The sequence below is a fragment of the Lithobates pipiens genome, unplaced genomic scaffold (genome assembly GCF_037356315.1).
Source record: "Lithobates pipiens isolate NorthernLeopardFrog02 unplaced genomic scaffold, aLitPip1_a1.2 Scaffold_19, whole genome shotgun sequence".
Taxonomy (NCBI): Eukaryota; Metazoa; Chordata; class Amphibia; order Anura; family Ranidae; genus Lithobates; species Lithobates pipiens.
Genome location: NW_027507764.1, coordinates 448,849,083 through 448,867,179, shown reverse-complemented (window position 1 = coordinate 448,867,179; position 18,097 = coordinate 448,849,083). Strand labels below are relative to the sequence as shown.

Genomic DNA, 18,097 nt, shown 5'->3' with positions numbered 1-18,097 from the left:
GTCCCATAGCAGACAAAGGGGAGACATTTGACAGATCAGTATACATGCAGGCTGCATGTATATTCTTCTAGATAACCAATATTGCAGTAGTTTAGAAAGGATGAGAGTGGGTTTACATCCACTTTAACTAAAATCACTCAAGGTGATTCGCTTACATTGTTTCTCCCTTTTGGCCTGTTACAATGATTTTATGTGTATTGTGCACCAGAGTTATTGGGATTGATTTACTAAAGCAGTATAGGCTGTTCACTTAGAAAATAGATTTTCTTTTCTTTTAGCTTAGTGACTGGGGGGGGGGGGGGGGGTCTTTTTTTTTGTAATTTGCCTTTAACATGATTGGATATTCTTTACAGAGTACAGTGCCTTGCAAAAGTATTCACCCTCTAGGCATTTTTTTTGTGTTTTGTTGCCTCACAACCTGGAATTAACATGGATTGTTTGAGGATTTGCATCAATTAATTTACAGAACATGCTCACAACTTTGAAGATTTTTTTTTATTGTGAAGCAAACCACAAATAGGACAAAATAACAGAAAACGTCAATATGCATAACTTTTCACCCCCCTAAAGCCAATACTTACAATACAATGCTATCACAGCTCCAAGTCGCTTTGGATAAGTCTCTATGAGTTTGCCACATCTTACCACTTGGATTTTTGCCCATTCCTCCTTGCAGAACTGCTCTAGCCTCTTCAAGTTGGACAGTTTGCACTTGTGAACAGCAGTTTTTAAGTCTGACCACAGATTTTCTATTGGATTGAGGTCTGGGCTTTGACTAGGCTATTCCAACACATTTACATGTTTCCCCTTAAACCACTCAAGTGCTGCTTTAGCAGTGTGTTTGGGGTCATTGTCCTGCTGGAATTTGAACCTCCTTCCTAGCCTCAAATCACTACAGAGTGGTACAGGTTTTGCTCAAAAATATCCCTGTATTTAGCACCATCCATCTTTCCCTCAACTCTGACCAGTTTCCCAGTCCTGACTGCTGAAACATATTCTCACAGCAAGATGCTGCCACCACCATGTTTGGTGTTCTTTGGATGATGTGATGTGTTGGGTTTGCGTCAGACATAGTGATTTCTTTGATGGCCAAAAAGTACAATTTTAGTCTCATCAGACCAGAGCATCTTCCTCCATACATTTTGGGAGTCTCCCACATGCCTTTTCGCAAACTCAAAATGTACCATTTTTTTTTTTTTTGCTTAAAGTAATGGCTTTCTTCTGGCCACTTTGCATAAAGCCCAACTCTATGGAGAATACGGCTTATTGCCGTCCTATGTACAGATACTCCAGTCTCTGCTGTGGAACTTATTGCTGTCCTATGCAGCTCCTCCAGGGTTACCTTGGTCTCTGTGCTGCCTCTCTGATTAATGTCCTCCTTGCCCGGTCTGTGAGTTTTGGTGTGCGGCCGTCTCTTGGCAGGTTTTCTGTTGTGCCATGTTCTTTTCATTTGGTTATGATAGATTTGATGGTGCTCTTAGGGATTTTATAACCTAACCCTGACTTGTACTTCTCAACAACATTGTCCCTTACTTGTTTGGAGAGTTCCTTGGTCTTCATGGCAGTGTTTGGTTAATAGTTCATCGTACTTAAGTGTTGCAGCCTCTGGGGCCTTTCAAAAAGAAGTTTATATGTAATGACATGGAACACTTCGATTGCACACAGGTGGATATCATTTCACTAATTATGTGACTTCTGAAGGTAACTGGTTGCACCAGAGCAATAAGTATTTCTGAAAAATAGTTTTATGTACCCTATTTATTGGCGAATAACACGTGTCGGCGTATAACACTCAAGTTTAGGAGGGAAGTTTAAGGAAAAAAACTTACATTTAACTGCCCATCAATGCAGCCTTATCAGTGTCCATCTGCAGCCTTGTCCATCATTGCAGTCTTGCCCAATGTCCATCTGCAGTCTTTCCCAGTGCCTTTGCAGCCTTGCCCAGTCTCTTTGCAGCATTGCCCTGATTTAAATTTGGCACCAATCTCCACTGACTGTGAGCGGAGAGGGGCGAGCGGAGCTGAGTACACGTGTACTTTGGCTAGACTCTGCCCTGCTCACAGTCCCGCCCACCTCCACTGATTGCAAGAGGGGAGGAGCGTGCGCCGCTGACATACAGAAAGTTGAGTGTACTTCGGCTAGACTCGGCTCTGCTCACAGTCAGGGGCGGGACTGCAAGAGGAGCCGAGTCTAGCCGAAGTACACTCGACTTTCTGTATGTCAGCGGCGCTTGCTCCTCTCACAATTGAGGTGGGCGTGACTGCGAGAGGAGCTGAGTAAAGCCGAGTGTACTTAGGCTTTGTGTATCTGGGCTCCACTCACTCCTTTCCTCACAATCAGCGGGGGATCGGCGTATAGCACGCACCCATGATTTTCCCCTGATTTTAAGGGGAAAAAGGTTTGTGTTATACGCCGATAGATACGGTATATATTTTTCAAATTTTACTACACTGACTTAGACTATTGTGTTCTGAACCATCACATATAATTCAGATTAAAAAAAACACTGAACTAAAGGCTGTAATGTAACAAAATAGGTAAAAAGCCAAGGGGGTGAATACTTTTGCAAGGCAATATATATTTTCACTACATTCACTAAGCTAAGTGAATGTTCTCTTGCAAATTGAACATTCCCTTTACAAAGTAAACATGCTCAATTTAGCCCAACTTTAGTTAATCACCCTCAATATATTCATATTTCTATGAGTTAACTAGGGTAACTTGGACTTCTGGAAGGTTCTCTAAGCATTAAATATGAATTGCTTCAGCCAGCCACTGTTGATGTATTTCAGAGACTGATGCAGGATAACACTTCTTTGAGTCATTAACCCCCCCTGACGGTATTCCCGAGTCTGGCTCGGGGTGGAATTTTCATACCAAAAGCGGTATCCCCGAGCCATACTCGGGACCGCATCGCTGGATCCAGGAGGAGGTTTACTTACCTTCTCCCTCGGATCCAGCGTTGTCTCCCCGCTGTACGAGCGAGCCGTGTCTCGCTCGATGCATCACATCGCCGATCTCCGTGCCCTGCAAGCGTTGCGACGCACGGGGACGGAGATCGGCGCCAAATTCAAAAAGTGAAACAAACAGTAAACATACAGTACAATGTAATCTTACAGATTACATTGCTGCATGTAAATATTTCACATCCCCTTTGTCCCTAGTGGTCTGCCCAGTGTCCTGCATGCAGTTTTATGTAATAAAAACTGCTCTTTATGCCTGGAAACTGGAGATTGTCCATAGCAACCAAAACTGTCCCTTTACATCAAAAATGGTTTTAGACCAGCTAGAAAACAGCAATAATAAATTGGAATCACTCGCAGAATTGAGCGATAGTGATTTGTGGGGAGATCCGTCATCAAATACTGAAAAGTAATGACAGTGACAATTCTGCAACTGAGCAAATTTCTGTGTTTTTGATTTGATTACATTATTGAATAATTTTTATTATTGTTATATTATTATTTGGTACAATTATTTATAATTATTTATTATATTATAATTTATGATTTAATTTTTCAAACTTTATTATACCCGGGATGTCTGCTAGACTCTGGTTTGGACAGATTTAAGTGAGTTATTCCTAAGAATTGCAGGACTACAATATAAAACGCCAAATTTTCATGCAAAATAATGGTACCGCTTTTAGCACCTAAAATCCGAAATAATCGTACCGCCAGGGAGGTTAACAAATTTTACTACTTGAAGAGTTATGAGTTGCCACTGCTGTGTAGAGAGTGAACACGTAAGTTCAACTAGAGAAGTGAGACAGTTGCTTGAGTGCTAAGGCAAGGTATCCTCCTTATCCTTTACATCAAATTAGTGAATAGTGAAGTGGCTGATACACTATTATTGTAACACTAAATTCTGAGGAACAGCCCTGAGATTGTATACTATTTGGGAGCTAAGAAAAAAAGTATTCACAGTTTAATGCTTGTATCTTTAGGACTAGAGAAGAGTTATTAATAGAGTATCACTAGTAGTGCATTAAGAGTTAGTATTATGGACCTGCTCATTCTTGCAAATAAGCATCATAAAGTCATTGTATCAAATGAACAATGAACGAGGAGCAATGTAGGATGATTTGAGTGCACAAAGCATGCAACGTAATTGTTGTTTAGGTACCACCTAGTAGATAATTAGCAATATAATGTCAGATGTAGGAAGAGAATTTATCAAATAAACGTAAGATAAGATTTAAAAAAAATGAGAATTATTTATCAGATATAGAATTAAAGTTGGATAGTGAAGTTTTGTTATGAAAACTGATCACATAATTTTTCATTAAGGTGTTACTAAACTCAGGACCCTGCATTCAGTTTATCTGGTCCCCCACAGTACACAGAACCTGGAAATGAAACACCTTTTTTCATCACCAGTATATAGCAGTCTTTTGAATTCTATCAGTGTCCGACCGAGTACTGGTTAAAGCTTGTAGGAGGAGTTTTCATTCTCTTCTGACTGTCCTATGAGGCTGCATGACCCCTGACTTTCTGTGTGAACAGTGCTGATTGGCCCTGTGCTGATCACATGCACCCTCTAAAAAACAACAACTCTCTAGCACTACACATCAAACTGAGCACATGCATAGTGCTTCCTATTTCTCTGTTCTATTAGCGGATGGATTGGGGACATTAAAAGAAGGGGAAGACCAGAGAAGACAGGATCAAACAGCCTTTTTACGTGCTGCAGTGGGTTAACCCTTTGAGTTCCACAGTGAGTATAACGAGCATGCTTTACTGCATATACATAATGATTTTACTGTTGTGGGTTTAGAAACGCTTTATATTTTATCATATTGACCACTTACGAACTGCCATCATTATCCAGCAGCACTTTGAAGTGGAATATCGTTTTTATGGAAGATAGCTTCTGCCAAAATATAAACCAGTATCCACTTCTTCAGCGGGCAGTCTGCTTTCAGATAAAAGTGGTCTCAGCGGCAGGTTCGCCGCAAGATCCTTTTTATTGGTGGTGGGAGACAGCCCTCCCGCCACGATACGGTGCCCTCCGCCGCTTACTGAAGGCACCAGCAGCGGTGGAGGCGATCAAATCCTGCCCCCCTGTGGTATGGAGCTGAGTGAGGGGAAGATGGCCCCCACCCGGCTCCATGCCATTGCAGGGTGGAAGCAACATTAAAACGTCACTTCCACCCATAGCTCTTAAAGGGACTTTTTTTAATAACATTTTTCAAATAACATTTTTTTCTTTTTCTTTTTTTTATTGCATTTTAGTGTAAACATGAGATTTGAGGTCTTTTTGACCCCAGATCCCATATTTAAGAGGTCCTGTCCTGCTTTTTTTCTATTACAAGGGAAGTTTACATTCCTTGTAATAGGAATAAAAGTGACACAATTTTTTTAAAAGTACAGTGTAAAAAAAAAAAGAGAAAAATAAATAAGAAAAAAAAAAAAAGATTTTTTTAACACGCCCTGTGCCACCGAGCTCACGTGCAGAAGCAAACGCATACGTGAGAAGTGCCTGAATATGAAAACGGTGTTCAAACCACACATGTGAGGTATCACAGTGATTGTTAGAGCAAGAACAATAATTCTAGCCCTAGACCTCCTCTTTAACTCAAAACATACAACCTGTAGAATTTTTTAAATGTCGCATATGGAGATTTTTAAGGAACAAAGTTTGTCACCATTCCACAAGCGGGCACAATTTTGAAGCATAACATGTTGGGTATAAATTTACTCAGCATAACATCATCTTTCACAATATAAAAAAAATGGGCTAACTTTACTGTTGTCTTATTTTTCTTATTCAAATAAAGTGTATTTTTTGCCATAAAAGTGCGCTTGAAAGACTGCTGCGCAGATATGGTGTGACAGAAAGTATTGCAATGACTGCCATTTTATTTCCTAGGGTGTTAGAAAGAATATATATATATATATATATATATATATATATATATATATATATATATATATATATATATATATATATAATGTTTGGGGGTTTTAAGTAATTTTCTAGCAAACAAAAATGATTTTAACTTGTAAACAACAAGTTTGAAAAATAGGCCCGGTCTTAAAGTGGTTAAGGATAAGGTTTTCAGATGAACAATTATCAAAAAAAGTATGAAGATTGCCAGATGATAGATGCAACTTAATGAGGCAAGTGATGAGATTTGAAACATAATGAAGAGGCAAAGAGGCACTGGATGCACAATGAACCTGCACTGAATGCAGGACAAGGTTGTGTTGGGTACATGATGAAGAAAGATACTGTTCCGCAAAGATAATACTCATACAGGTAGATTGTTACTAAGCTACTGCTAGCAGCACAGTGCCCAGGAAATTTAAGAAATATTATTAAATATATAAATTAACTACTAAATAAACTAGCAAAACATCATATCATGTGATCTCAAACAATGGACCTAAGTTATCAAAGTATCTTAACCACTTAAGGACCGCCTCCTGCACATATACGTCTGCAGAATGGCACAGCTGGGCACAAGCACGTACCTGTACGTTGCTCTTTAAGTGCCCAGCCGTTAGTCGGGAGCGCACCGCTGGGGGCGCACTCCTGACCTAGTCCTGAGCTCCATGACTGTGGCCGTGGGACCAGCGGACTCGATCGCCGCTGGTGTCCCGCAATTGGGTCACAGAGCTGGAGAGCGAGGAGAGGTCTGTGTAAACACACCTCTCCCCGTGTTTCCTACTGTGGCTGTCACCGATAGTCTGTTCCCTGTTATAGGGAAAGACGATCAGTGACGTCACATGCCAGGCCACGCCCCCTACAATAAAAAAAGACATAAGGTTATACATAACCCCTACACTGCCCCCTAGGGGTTAACTCCTTCACTGCCAGTGTAATTTACACAGGAATCAGTGCATTTAAATAGCACTGATTGCTGTATAAATGACAATGGTTTCAAAAATGTGTAAAAAATGTTCGATGTGTCTGCCATAATGTCGCAGTCACAATAAAAAGCGCTGATCACCGTCATTACTAGTAAAAAAAAATATATTAATAAAAATGCCATAAAACTATCCCCTATTTTGTAAACGCTATAACTTTTGCGCAAACCAATCAATAATCACTATTTGCTATTTTTTTTACCAAAAATATGTAGAAGAATATCTATTGGCCTGAACTGAGGAAAAAAAATGTTTTATATATATATTTTTTTGGGGATATTTATTATAGTAAAAAGTGAAAAATATTGAATTTTTTCAAAATTGTTGCTCTATTTTTGTTTATAGCACAAAAAATAAAAACCTCAGGTGATCAAATACCACCAAAAGAAAGCTCTATTTCTGGGAAAAAAAGGACGCCAATTTTGTTTGGGAGCCACCTTGCATGACTGTGCAATTGTCAGTTAAAGGGACACAATGCCGAATCTCAAAAAGGGGCTTGGTCCTTTGGCTGCAAATTGATCCGGGGCTTAAGTGGTTAAATCATAATTGTTTATGCAGATGCCATCAACTAATAATTCTACTAATTCTTTAATTTACTGGCATGTACCAAAAAAAATGAAACAAACAAAAAAAACATGATAGTCCAACACAAACAACACTTAAAAGGATTTCATATAGAATCACAACTTTTATAATGTGCATAACTAGTGGGAAAGAGTGATGAGCATTTTAATGCTTTTTTTGTTTTTGACACATTGTGTTTACTTACAAAGAATCCATCCTCGAAGCCAGGAAGGAAACACTCCCTTTCTAGATCTGGTTGTACAATTTGAATTTCTCTAGTTTTTCCTTCAGACCCATAAATGATAACCGTTACTTTCAAAGCATTATTCCATGAGGAATCAGTTGCTGTTTTAATGCGCATTGTCCACATTTTGTCTATGACATAGGCAGAGAAATAAAGAAAAGTTTGCTTTAATAAAAAACATGATGGCAATAATAATAAATAATGGTAATACATTAATAATAAATACTAATGATGATTATAGCATAAATGATCTCATGAGTCCTGGATAAACTGATGTCTTGAGTTCCGTCCCACATTAATTTAAATGTATCTAAAGCCAACACTTTTTCCCCTCAGAACTGGATAAAATATGGACCAGTTAAACACCCTTGCCTATTTATTTTGTGTCTGTGTATTGTTGTAGACATTTCCAATTTGCAATAAGAGGTTAGTAGCCTTTGCTCCAAAGCAAAATAAAAGATTTTTTTTCCCCAAAATTGTTATATTAGCAGGTTATTTCTCACATAGGATATGCATAGCACAAATTACACCCCAAAACACATTCTACTATTCCTCCTGAGTATGGTGATACCACATGTGTGAGACTTTTAAACAGAGTGGCCACATACAGAGGACCAACATGCAGGGAGCGCCATCGGGAATTCTTGGAGCATAAATTACACATATAACTTCTTGACTACCTCTTACACTTTTGAAGTCCCTGGAGAACCAGGACAATGGAAACACCCCAAAAATGACCCTATTTTGGAAAGAGAACAACCCAATGTATAATCTATGAGGCATATTGAGTCTTTTGAACACATCATTTTTTCTACAAGTTTTTGGAAAATGTGTAAAGAAAATGAAAACACTATTTTTTTACACAATGTTGTCCATTTACACAATATTTTTAACACATAGCATGTACATACCAAAAATTACACCCCAAAATAGATTCTCCTACTCCTCCTGAGTACGGCGATACCACATGTGTGAGACTTTTCCACAGCGTGGCCACATACAGAGGCCCAGCATTCAGGGAGCACCATCGGGTGTTCTAGGGACATAAGTTTCAAATCTAATTTGACTACCTATTACACTTTTGTGAGGCACTGTAGTGGCATGGATGAGAACTGTTGTGGCATGGATGAGCATGAATGGGGATGGATGAGCCATGGATGGGGATGGCTGAGCATGAATGAGTATGGCTGAGTATGGCCGGGTACGGCTGAATACGGATGGGTAAGGCTGAGTATGGCTCGGTGTATATGGGATGGCTGGGTACAGCTGAGTACAACTGAGTACAGCTGAGTATGGCTGTGTATGGATGGGATGGCTATGTATGGCTGGGTATGGCTGGGTACGGCTGAGTATTGCTGGGTATGGCTGAGTATGGATGGGTATGGCTGAGTATGGATGGGTATAGATGGGGTGGCTGGGTACGGCTGGGTACGACTGAGTATGGCTAAGTATGGCTGGGATGGCTGGGTATGGCTGGGTATGGCTGAATATTGCTGAGTATTACTGGGTATGGCTGGGTACGGCTGAGTATTGCTGGGTATTGCTGGGTATGGCTGAGTATGGATGGGTATAAATGGGATGGCTGGGTATGGCTGAGTATGACTGAGTATGGCTGAATACTACTGAGTATGGCTGAGTATGGCTGGGATGACTGGGTATGGCTGGGTACGGCTGGGTTTTGATGGGTATGGCTAATTATGGATGGGATGGCTGAGCATGAATGGATGGATGAGTATTGCTGAGGATGGATGGATGGCTGAGCATGGATGGATTGATGAGTATGCTGAGTATGGATGGCTGAGCATGGATGAATGGATGAGTATGGATGGGTTATGGTGAGCATGGATGGGTAAGCATGGATGGATGGATGAGTATGCTGAGTATAGATGGCTGAGTATGAATGGGTGAGCATGGATTGATGGATGAGTATGCTGAGTATAGATGGATGGGTATTCTGAGCATAGATTGATGGATGAGTATGCTGAGCATGGATGGCTGAGCATGGATGGATGGATGAGTATGCTGAGTATGGATGTATAAGTATTCTGAGTATTGGTGGCCGAGCATGGATGGATGAGTATGCTGAGTATGGATGGGTGAGCATGGATGGATGGATGAGTATGCTGAGTATGGATGGATGAGTATGCTGAGTATGGATGGGCATGTTGAGCATGGATGGGTGAGCATGGATGTATGAATGGATATGCTGAGCATGGATGGGTATGGATGGCTGGAATGGGCACTGAGCAGCGCTGTGGGCACTACACATCCAGCCCACAGCACTGCTGCCACTGATCTCCCCCCTCTCCCCTCGCACTGTACCAATAGCTACAGGGGGGGAGAGAGGAACCAGACGTGATGCTGGTTTGTTTATTAGTGATCGTTCCGTCATTGCCCATTTACTGTGATCTGTGACGCACCAGGTCCTCTGGACCTGGTGGTCATGGATGTTTTCGGGTGCGTGCCCCAGGGGGCACACGAAAGTGGTATTCTGGGAGGACGTCATAGTATGCCCTCCCAGAGTTATCCGACTGCCCTGTAACCGTCATTCAGCTATGGGCCGGTTGGTAAGGGGTTAATGAAAACATTCTTGGCAAATGCTTTTGCTTTGGTTTCGTCTGGTGCCAGTCCAAGAATTGCACCTCTAACGGCACAATACGAATGCCCCCGGCTGTCCCTCTTAATTAAAGGGCTTAAAGGGATTGGGGAGGAGGGCCAAAGCAGCTTTCTTGCCTAGGCCCTATTTACGTAATCCATTGTGGCCCTCAATTGCTGTTTGGATTTGAATTTCCTTATCATTTTTAGTTCCAGTGACAATGTTCCACAGGGCAAATAAAAGACTTAATGTTCCAACCAGGACAAAAGCAGTATTAAAAAAGCTGACAGGCATTTTAACATTTTCACCCACTATCCAAAATGGCTTTTGATATAAAGGAAATACATCACAAGCTTTAGATGTTACAGATTGGCACGTTGCAGCTGATTTTATCTTTTTTTTTTTCTTTTTTTTTATGGTTACATTAATTCAGCGTGCACCAGCGTAAGTATGCATTTTCGATTCCTGGCTGATCCTTGTGGAGGTGGAGAATCACTGTAGTACATGCCACTGTCTTTCTGGTCCATGTCGTGCATGCCATGCTGCCCTGCTGCATAATAACCAGAGCTAGTCACCTGATTGGCACAGGCACCGTTCAGAGAACACCTTGCATTTGGTCAATAACCCCTTGTGGTTACTATGCAGCAAGGCAGCTGCTCAGCATGGGACCCAGAAGACATTGAGGGTCATGGTAGTCGCATAGACCACTACATTGATTCTATACTTCCACAGGGATTGGCCAGGCATGGAATAGGCATACTTTTGTTGGTCCAAGCTGGATCAATGTAACTATACAAAAGAAAATGCATGGAATTCAGCTTTAAAAATATCAACATATTTTTTCATTATAGAATCTACATCCCATTTGTAATTATAAGTTGTATGCATATTTCTAGCTATAAAAAAACAGGTATGTACACATTGATTGACATTTGCCCACTATCTAAATCAGTAAATAGTAGGCATCTTATATGCACTGTATTACGCTACATAGCTTTGTTATCTGCAAAAAACAGAAGCCTGCTTTTCCTTCCAACATTTTTCCAATTATTATTTTTAAACCAGTTATTCAGAACCTTTGAATATACAGTTTATAATATTTGATCATTCCGAGTCTAAATAATCATTCACAACTTTTTACGTGCCGTTTTTTAAGCCCATTTTCCATACCACTAGCCCCTAACTTATACAGTATTTGTCTATAAGGACTACATATATTCCTTTCACAGCCATCTCTCTGCCAAGGTTCCAACTTACCCTCTGATAAAAGTGAAGTACATTTAATGGTTGTCTTTTATACTTCTATTTTGAATATTGCTTTTTTTTCTTATCCTTGGTCCCTCATATATGTGGTCCCTCAACAACTTCTCAATATCTTTCCCATAGCAGAAATTGAACAAGTCTATTGTTAAGGTAAGCACCATGATCCTTTTCATATATGGGTAATAATGCAATAACTGATACTATGCCAGTCACTAAAGGTCTAAGAAATTAAAATATTGGCTTAGAAAGATTGCGATAAATTCCCTGAAGTATACTCTATAGTGCTTTATTCAAATTATTATTTTTAAGCATAATGGCAAGCCACTTGGTTTGTTCTATTGCAGAACGCAGTAATAATAATGATAATAATGATAGTAATAATAATAAAAAAATAATAATCTGTTCCATAATAAGGTTAGGTTAACATTTGTGCATTGCGGGAACACACACAAAATTGTGCACATCAGCATACAGAAAAAATTTGTATACCTTTGGCACCTTGCTAATGCATGTACAAAACTGTGCACCAAAATGCATGGTCTCATTGTACCTTGTGTTTTGGTGCTGTGCGATTTAAAAAAAGGGGTCATGCCCTAAACGCTATATGCAAAAAAGCGCAAACCCCCACACGCACACTCCCACCTGTATAGGCATCAGTTGAGCTTTACCCCTCAACAACATTATAAATTAGGCATGTTACATCGGAATCATCTTATTAACAGCAACAATTTACCAAAATTGAAGTATGCAAAAACCTGCTACAGCTCTACATAGAAACCAATCGCCTTGAAGGTTTTATTGTCAAAGTTTAATTGAACAAGCTGACATTAGAAGCTGATTGGCTACCAAGCACAGCTGCACCAAATTCTGAGTGCACCAGTTTTAGTAAATCTCCCTCTAAGACACTTAAAATCCTCCTTGAAAGAGCCACCAGGGGAATAATACACGATTCATAATTTGAGTAGAGTATTTTCAATTATTTTTAGGCCTGTAGTTAGACATTTCCATCATATCAGAGGATTTCATTAATGTACACATGTTAGCTCTGCGCTTTCCTTCGAAGTGATGTGTGTGTTTTATTGTTCACTTCAAAATGATTTTCCATATGCTGATTCATAATGTTTGATTATCTCCTCTGGGCTGCTGTGTTTCTTACCTTCAGTGTCCTCTTCCGGATTTTCCATTTCTGCAAATGAAAAGGATGAAATTAATCATCAGTCAGTTCTCCAAATGAATAATAAGATGGTAATGAGCTGAGAATTCACAACACTTTACATTATCATTAAAGAGCTGAATCATCAAGCCATTCTCTCTTCTCAGTTTTCTATGAAACACCAATTTGTCCCCTTGTAGTGGAGCAATGACTAGGAAACACTAATCAGTGTATTTGTATTCTCTTTATTTTTATTTTTTTTCACTTGGGGTTCACTGATCAACTGTTCACTTCTATAAATACACACATAAATCAGTAAGGCTCCTTGTTTCACCCAATAATCATGTCAAAATATCAAATTCAAAATATAATTTAATATGGAAAAAGGTAAAATGGCAAAACTGGTCATAATGGGCATTAAGGATGATCTATGTGTCTGTGTTCGATTCATAGGGTATGAAGTATGACAATTGTAAATGTATTTCTGAAACCCAATAGAGTATATGGGGACAGGGTGAATTTTGAAAATTCTGGACATTTTCATAGATAATTTGCAAGGGATTGTCTAAAAAGGAGGCAAAGAGAGTTGGGCATTCCCATATGTACCAATCCAAAAAAAAAAAAAAAAACTCGACAGACAAAACTTGACAAAGAAAGCAAGGAGAGGGTCCACCTTTTCATTTTAATATGATATATGGGAATACATGGGAAAACACCAATCCCTTGAATTATAGAACATGCTTGGTAGATGCCTTTAAAGGGTATTTCTACTTTTTCTGCCAAACTGGGATAATGCCTACTTTATATTTGCTACATGTCCCCAGTTACGTACATAGCATAACTTAAAAAATATATTTGAAAATTGCAGCTTACCTTTTTTTTAGATGCTCCATTCTGGTAAATCTAGCACTGTAAATTACTACTAGTTCTCTGTGTTTACAAGGGGGTTGGGGAACTGTGTTTGCCATTAAAAACGTTGTATTTTGCTAGCAGATTTTCAATATCGGTTTTAGTTTTTAGGAATGTTGTGTGAATAGGAACATATACTGTAGAAATATGGGGTTTTCTCAAATATGACTGCACAAGTAGAACTACACTTTCAAATTTAATGTTTCTGAAAAATCCAAAATATTGGATATACCCCTACATGAATTTCCAGTACCACTGGTAATTAGGGTACAGACAGCAAGGAACAGACAACCTGAAATTGCCTTTAATCCTTAAAGAGGAAGTAAACCCTGGCAGGTTTTTCTTCCTTTCTTCTTCTCTGCAAAGTAAAGGCATAATGTGCTAGTATGCAATGCATACTGACACTTACCTGCAAATGAAGCCCACACCATCCCCACTGCAGGCTGCATCCATCTTTGCCCATCTTCCTTCCGGAGGTGCAGACACGGACTGTGTGACTGACTGGAGCTGCGTGATGTCAAGTGCCTGGGAGCCGCCGGTTACGGCACACACTCCTGAAGAAATGGCACAGGTGGCCGTCCCTTCAGAGCCCATGCGCCGATGACATCATCGGCCAGTATACAGTAAATATTTCCTAAACTGCGCACATTTAGGAGATATTTACAGTAGCCATAGCTAGCCTTATTCTAGGCTTACCTATAGGTACAAATGTTACAGGGAGGTTTACAACCTCTTTAAACACTGTGTATTAACCACTTGACCACTGGGCACTTAAACCCCCTTAATAACCAGACCAATTTTCAGCTTTCGGTGCTCTCACATTTTGAATGACAATTACTCAGTCATGCAACACTGTACCCATATGAAATGTTTGTCCTTTTTTTCACAGAAATAGAGCTTTCTTTTGGTGGTATTTAATCACCACTGGGTTTTTTATTTTTTGTGCTATAAAAGAAAAAAATAATTTTTCTTCGTTTCTGTTATAAAATTTAGCAGATTACTAATTTTTCTTCATAAATTTTGGCCAAAATTTATACTACTACATATCTTTGGTAAAATAAGTACAAATTGGTGGATATTATTTGGTCTTTGTGAAAGTTATAGAGTCCACAAACTATGGTGCCGATATCTGAAAATTGATCACACCTGAAGTACTGACAGCCTATCTCAATTCTTGAGACCCTAACATGCCAGAAAAGTACAAATATCCACCAAATGACCCCTTTTTGGAAAGAAGACATTCCAAGCTATTTAGTAAGAGGCATTGTGAGTTTTTTTGAAGTTGTCATTTTTCCAACAATTCTTTGCAAAATCAAGATTTTTTTTTCCTTTTTTTTCACAAAATTGTCACATTATCAGGTTATTTCTCACAGACAGCATATGCATACTACAAATTACACCCCAAAACACATTCTGCTATTACTCCCGAGTATGGCGATACCACATGTGTGAGACTTTTTTTTTTAAACAAAGAGTTTATTGGTACACAAGCCAGTAGACAAGAAAGGGTTAACATCTTTGGTACATCCGACAAAGTAAGGCAACATTCAGCAAAAACAGTACACTGATATAGAATAATACAGGTCAGATCCAGTAAAAACAGCAGCAGTATAGAAGAGCACATACACTGTAAAACGTATGGGGTAGATAAAATAGTACCTCATAAGAGCATATCCCGAGTACCCACCCATCCCTGGTGCAAACTTTGGGGCAGACCGCACAGCTTGAGTCCGCTCAACACAAATAGGTTAATAGGCTCCCCCATTGTCCCAGCATGCCCGTACCCTATATCTACTGGGACAGCAATGAGCAACTCATCCAATCCCCTGAACCCAGGCCAGGAGAACAAATCTCTCCTCGCACCGCCCTCCCTAGGGGGACTAGTCCACACAAGTGTCTGGGTTAGTAAGCCATCGATCCCAAATCCTATTAAATTTGTTTGGGCATCCCCTATGTGCGTAGATGACCTTCTTCATGGGCAGCGTTGAATTTACCTCAGCTACCCAAGCCCCAAACATCGGGGCATCGGACCGCATCTACCGCCTGGCAATTACCTTTCTAGCACTAAATAACGTTTCCTGTACAAAAACAGCATGTGAAGGGTCGGTCAGGGGGACTTGCATCAGGCCAAGGATGCAGGTTTTAGGGTCTACCTGTAGCGGGGAACCCATACGGTCATGAAGGAATTGAATAATTTGCTGCCAGAAGGTCTGAACATTCGGGCACGACCACAGCAAGTGATAGAAGGAGCATGGGAGACCCCTACACCGCGGGCACCCCGGATCCTGAGTAGGTTTATATCTGCAAATATGCTCAGGAGTAAGATAAGATTTATGTACAATGTACAATTGAGTCAGCCTGTCAGATATCTTGGGAGAGACCTGTTTAACATTTTCCAATACCTCCTCCCACTCCTCAGTCTCAAGCGGGCCCAGTTCCTCTTCCCACCTGTGTTTTGCTACCTCAGCCACTCTGGACTCAGAGCGACGTCAAAGCGAACCATATAAAGTGGAAATCAGTTTGGAGGGCTCCTCACTAACAATAATGCCTACCAGTGATAGTTCCTGGGGATTAGGGAATCCCTCCCCGAATTGGGCCCCGAGGGCGTGAGACAGCTGCGCATATCGAAATTCCATATGCGAAGGAATCCCGAACTCCCCCTGCAGTGTCCGGAAGCTGCGCACCCCCAGCGGGGTGACGACCTGATACAGGTACACCACCCCCCTGGCGGCCCAGAGACCCGCCCCCGGCAGCTCCCGAAGCTCCCCCAGGCAGGGATTGTGCCATAAGGGCGTGTGGGAATGTACCCAATCCGCCCCCACCATCCTCAGGGCACATGTGTGAGACTTTTACACAGCGTGGCCACATACAGAGGCCCAATATGCAGGGAGCACCATCAGGCCAATTCTGACATTTCTCTCCTACATGTAAAAATCATCATTTATTTGCTAGAAAATTACATAGAACCCCAAAATATTATATATGTTTTTTTTAGCAAAGACCCTAGAGAATACAATGGTGGTTGTTGCAACTTTTTATCTCGCACGGTATTTGCGCAGCAATTTTTTGGAAAAAATAAACTGTTTTGTGCTTTAAAAAAACAAAACAGTAAAGTTAGCCCAATGTTTTTGCATAATGTGAAAGATGAAGTTACGCAGAGTAAATAGATACCTAACATGTCACCCTTCAAAATTGCACACGCTCGTGGAATGGCGCCAAACGTCGCTACTTAAAAATCGTCATAGTCCTCCCAGAGTTAAGCAACCACACTGTAGCCGTTATTCGGCTATGGGCCGGTTGTTAAGTGGTTAAAAAACAGGTGTTTTAGTTACCAAATGGGAAGTGTTCTGTTTCAAATGCCACTTCATGCATTGATACTGTATATCTCCCAGTCTGTGAACACAATATGGTCACCTGCATTTGACACCACCCACAGACAACTTAACTCTATTTTAAGAAAGAATTTAAATCCAACACAAGTGCACTTCAAATAATTGCTGTACAGAGGATGTTCCTCCAGTCTTTTGAAATGTAAACAGACAATGACTTTCCTAACCCCCATCTCTGTGAAGAACTAACATTGACTGAGGGGACATGGAAGAAACAGGGAGGGTGTAACTAGAACTGTAACTAGAACTGAATTAAACTCTGCCTGGAGTTTGCATGTTTCTTTTGTGTTTCCTCCCACTCCAAAGAAATCCAGGGAGGGTAATTGGCTCCTGTCTAAATTGGCCCTTGTACTGTATGTATATATATATATATATATATATATATATATATATATATGAATGTGAGTTAGGGACCTTAGACTTTAAGCTTCTCGAGGGCAGGGACTGATCTGAATGCACAATATATTTTGTAAAACGTTAAATAAGTTGCCAACGCTATATAAATACCAATAATAAATAAGTAAATAAAATACTAAGTGTGATGGAAAAGTGCACTTTCCTTTAAAAAGCTAGTTACTAAGTGTCAGGGCATACTTAAGGTCTCCAGCTGCTTTTGTGTTGTGCTGGGCTTCTGGAGTGTCTCTGCATCTTTGTCCCAGGATAAGCGCTCTACTAGATTAGAGCTAAGGAACACACTATACAGAGGAGCCTTAACAAGGCAGTGTGGCTTCCATGTAGCTTTGCAAATATATGCAACTGACGTCTCTTACCAGCTTACCTTAGAGAGGTTGGGAAACCCCTGTCTCAGCTCCCCAGGCCCCTCTTATGTGTAAGTTAGCCTGAGTCTATTAGAGGCACAGGATGACCGAGAAAATGATGGACAACTACCTAATGGACGATGAGAATGGGGTTTGGATTACTTACAATGGGACAGTAATATTTATCAAGATAAATTCATTCCACTGTATCAGGATAATAGGACATTGTATGAGCTTTGCCTCACACTGTTGTAGGTAGGAGCCGGACAGTCTGCTACTGGGGTCTCCTGCTATAGTCTGTTGCCTACTAGTCTGAGGTGGGGTGAGATCACTGTTTATTGTTCTAATT

The 18,097-nt window shown here is 40.4% G+C and overlaps 1 protein-coding gene across 2 annotated transcripts in view; it reads right to left on the bottom strand.

Moving 5' to 3' along the window:
• RP1 (RP1 axonemal microtubule associated) overlaps window positions 1-18,097 on the bottom strand; it is a 612,495-nt gene that overhangs the window by 257,061 nt on the left and 337,337 nt on the right. For both annotated transcript variants that reach the window (XM_077492703.1, XM_077492704.1), the window contains exons 31-32: window positions 12,696-12,725; window positions 7,642-7,811 (exon numbers count right to left, since the gene is read on the bottom strand). In XM_077492703.1, coding sequence (XP_077348829.1) covers window positions 7,642-7,811; window positions 12,696-12,725 — 200 coding nt within the window. The remainder of the gene's footprint in view (window positions 1-7,641; window positions 7,812-12,695; window positions 12,726-18,097) is intronic.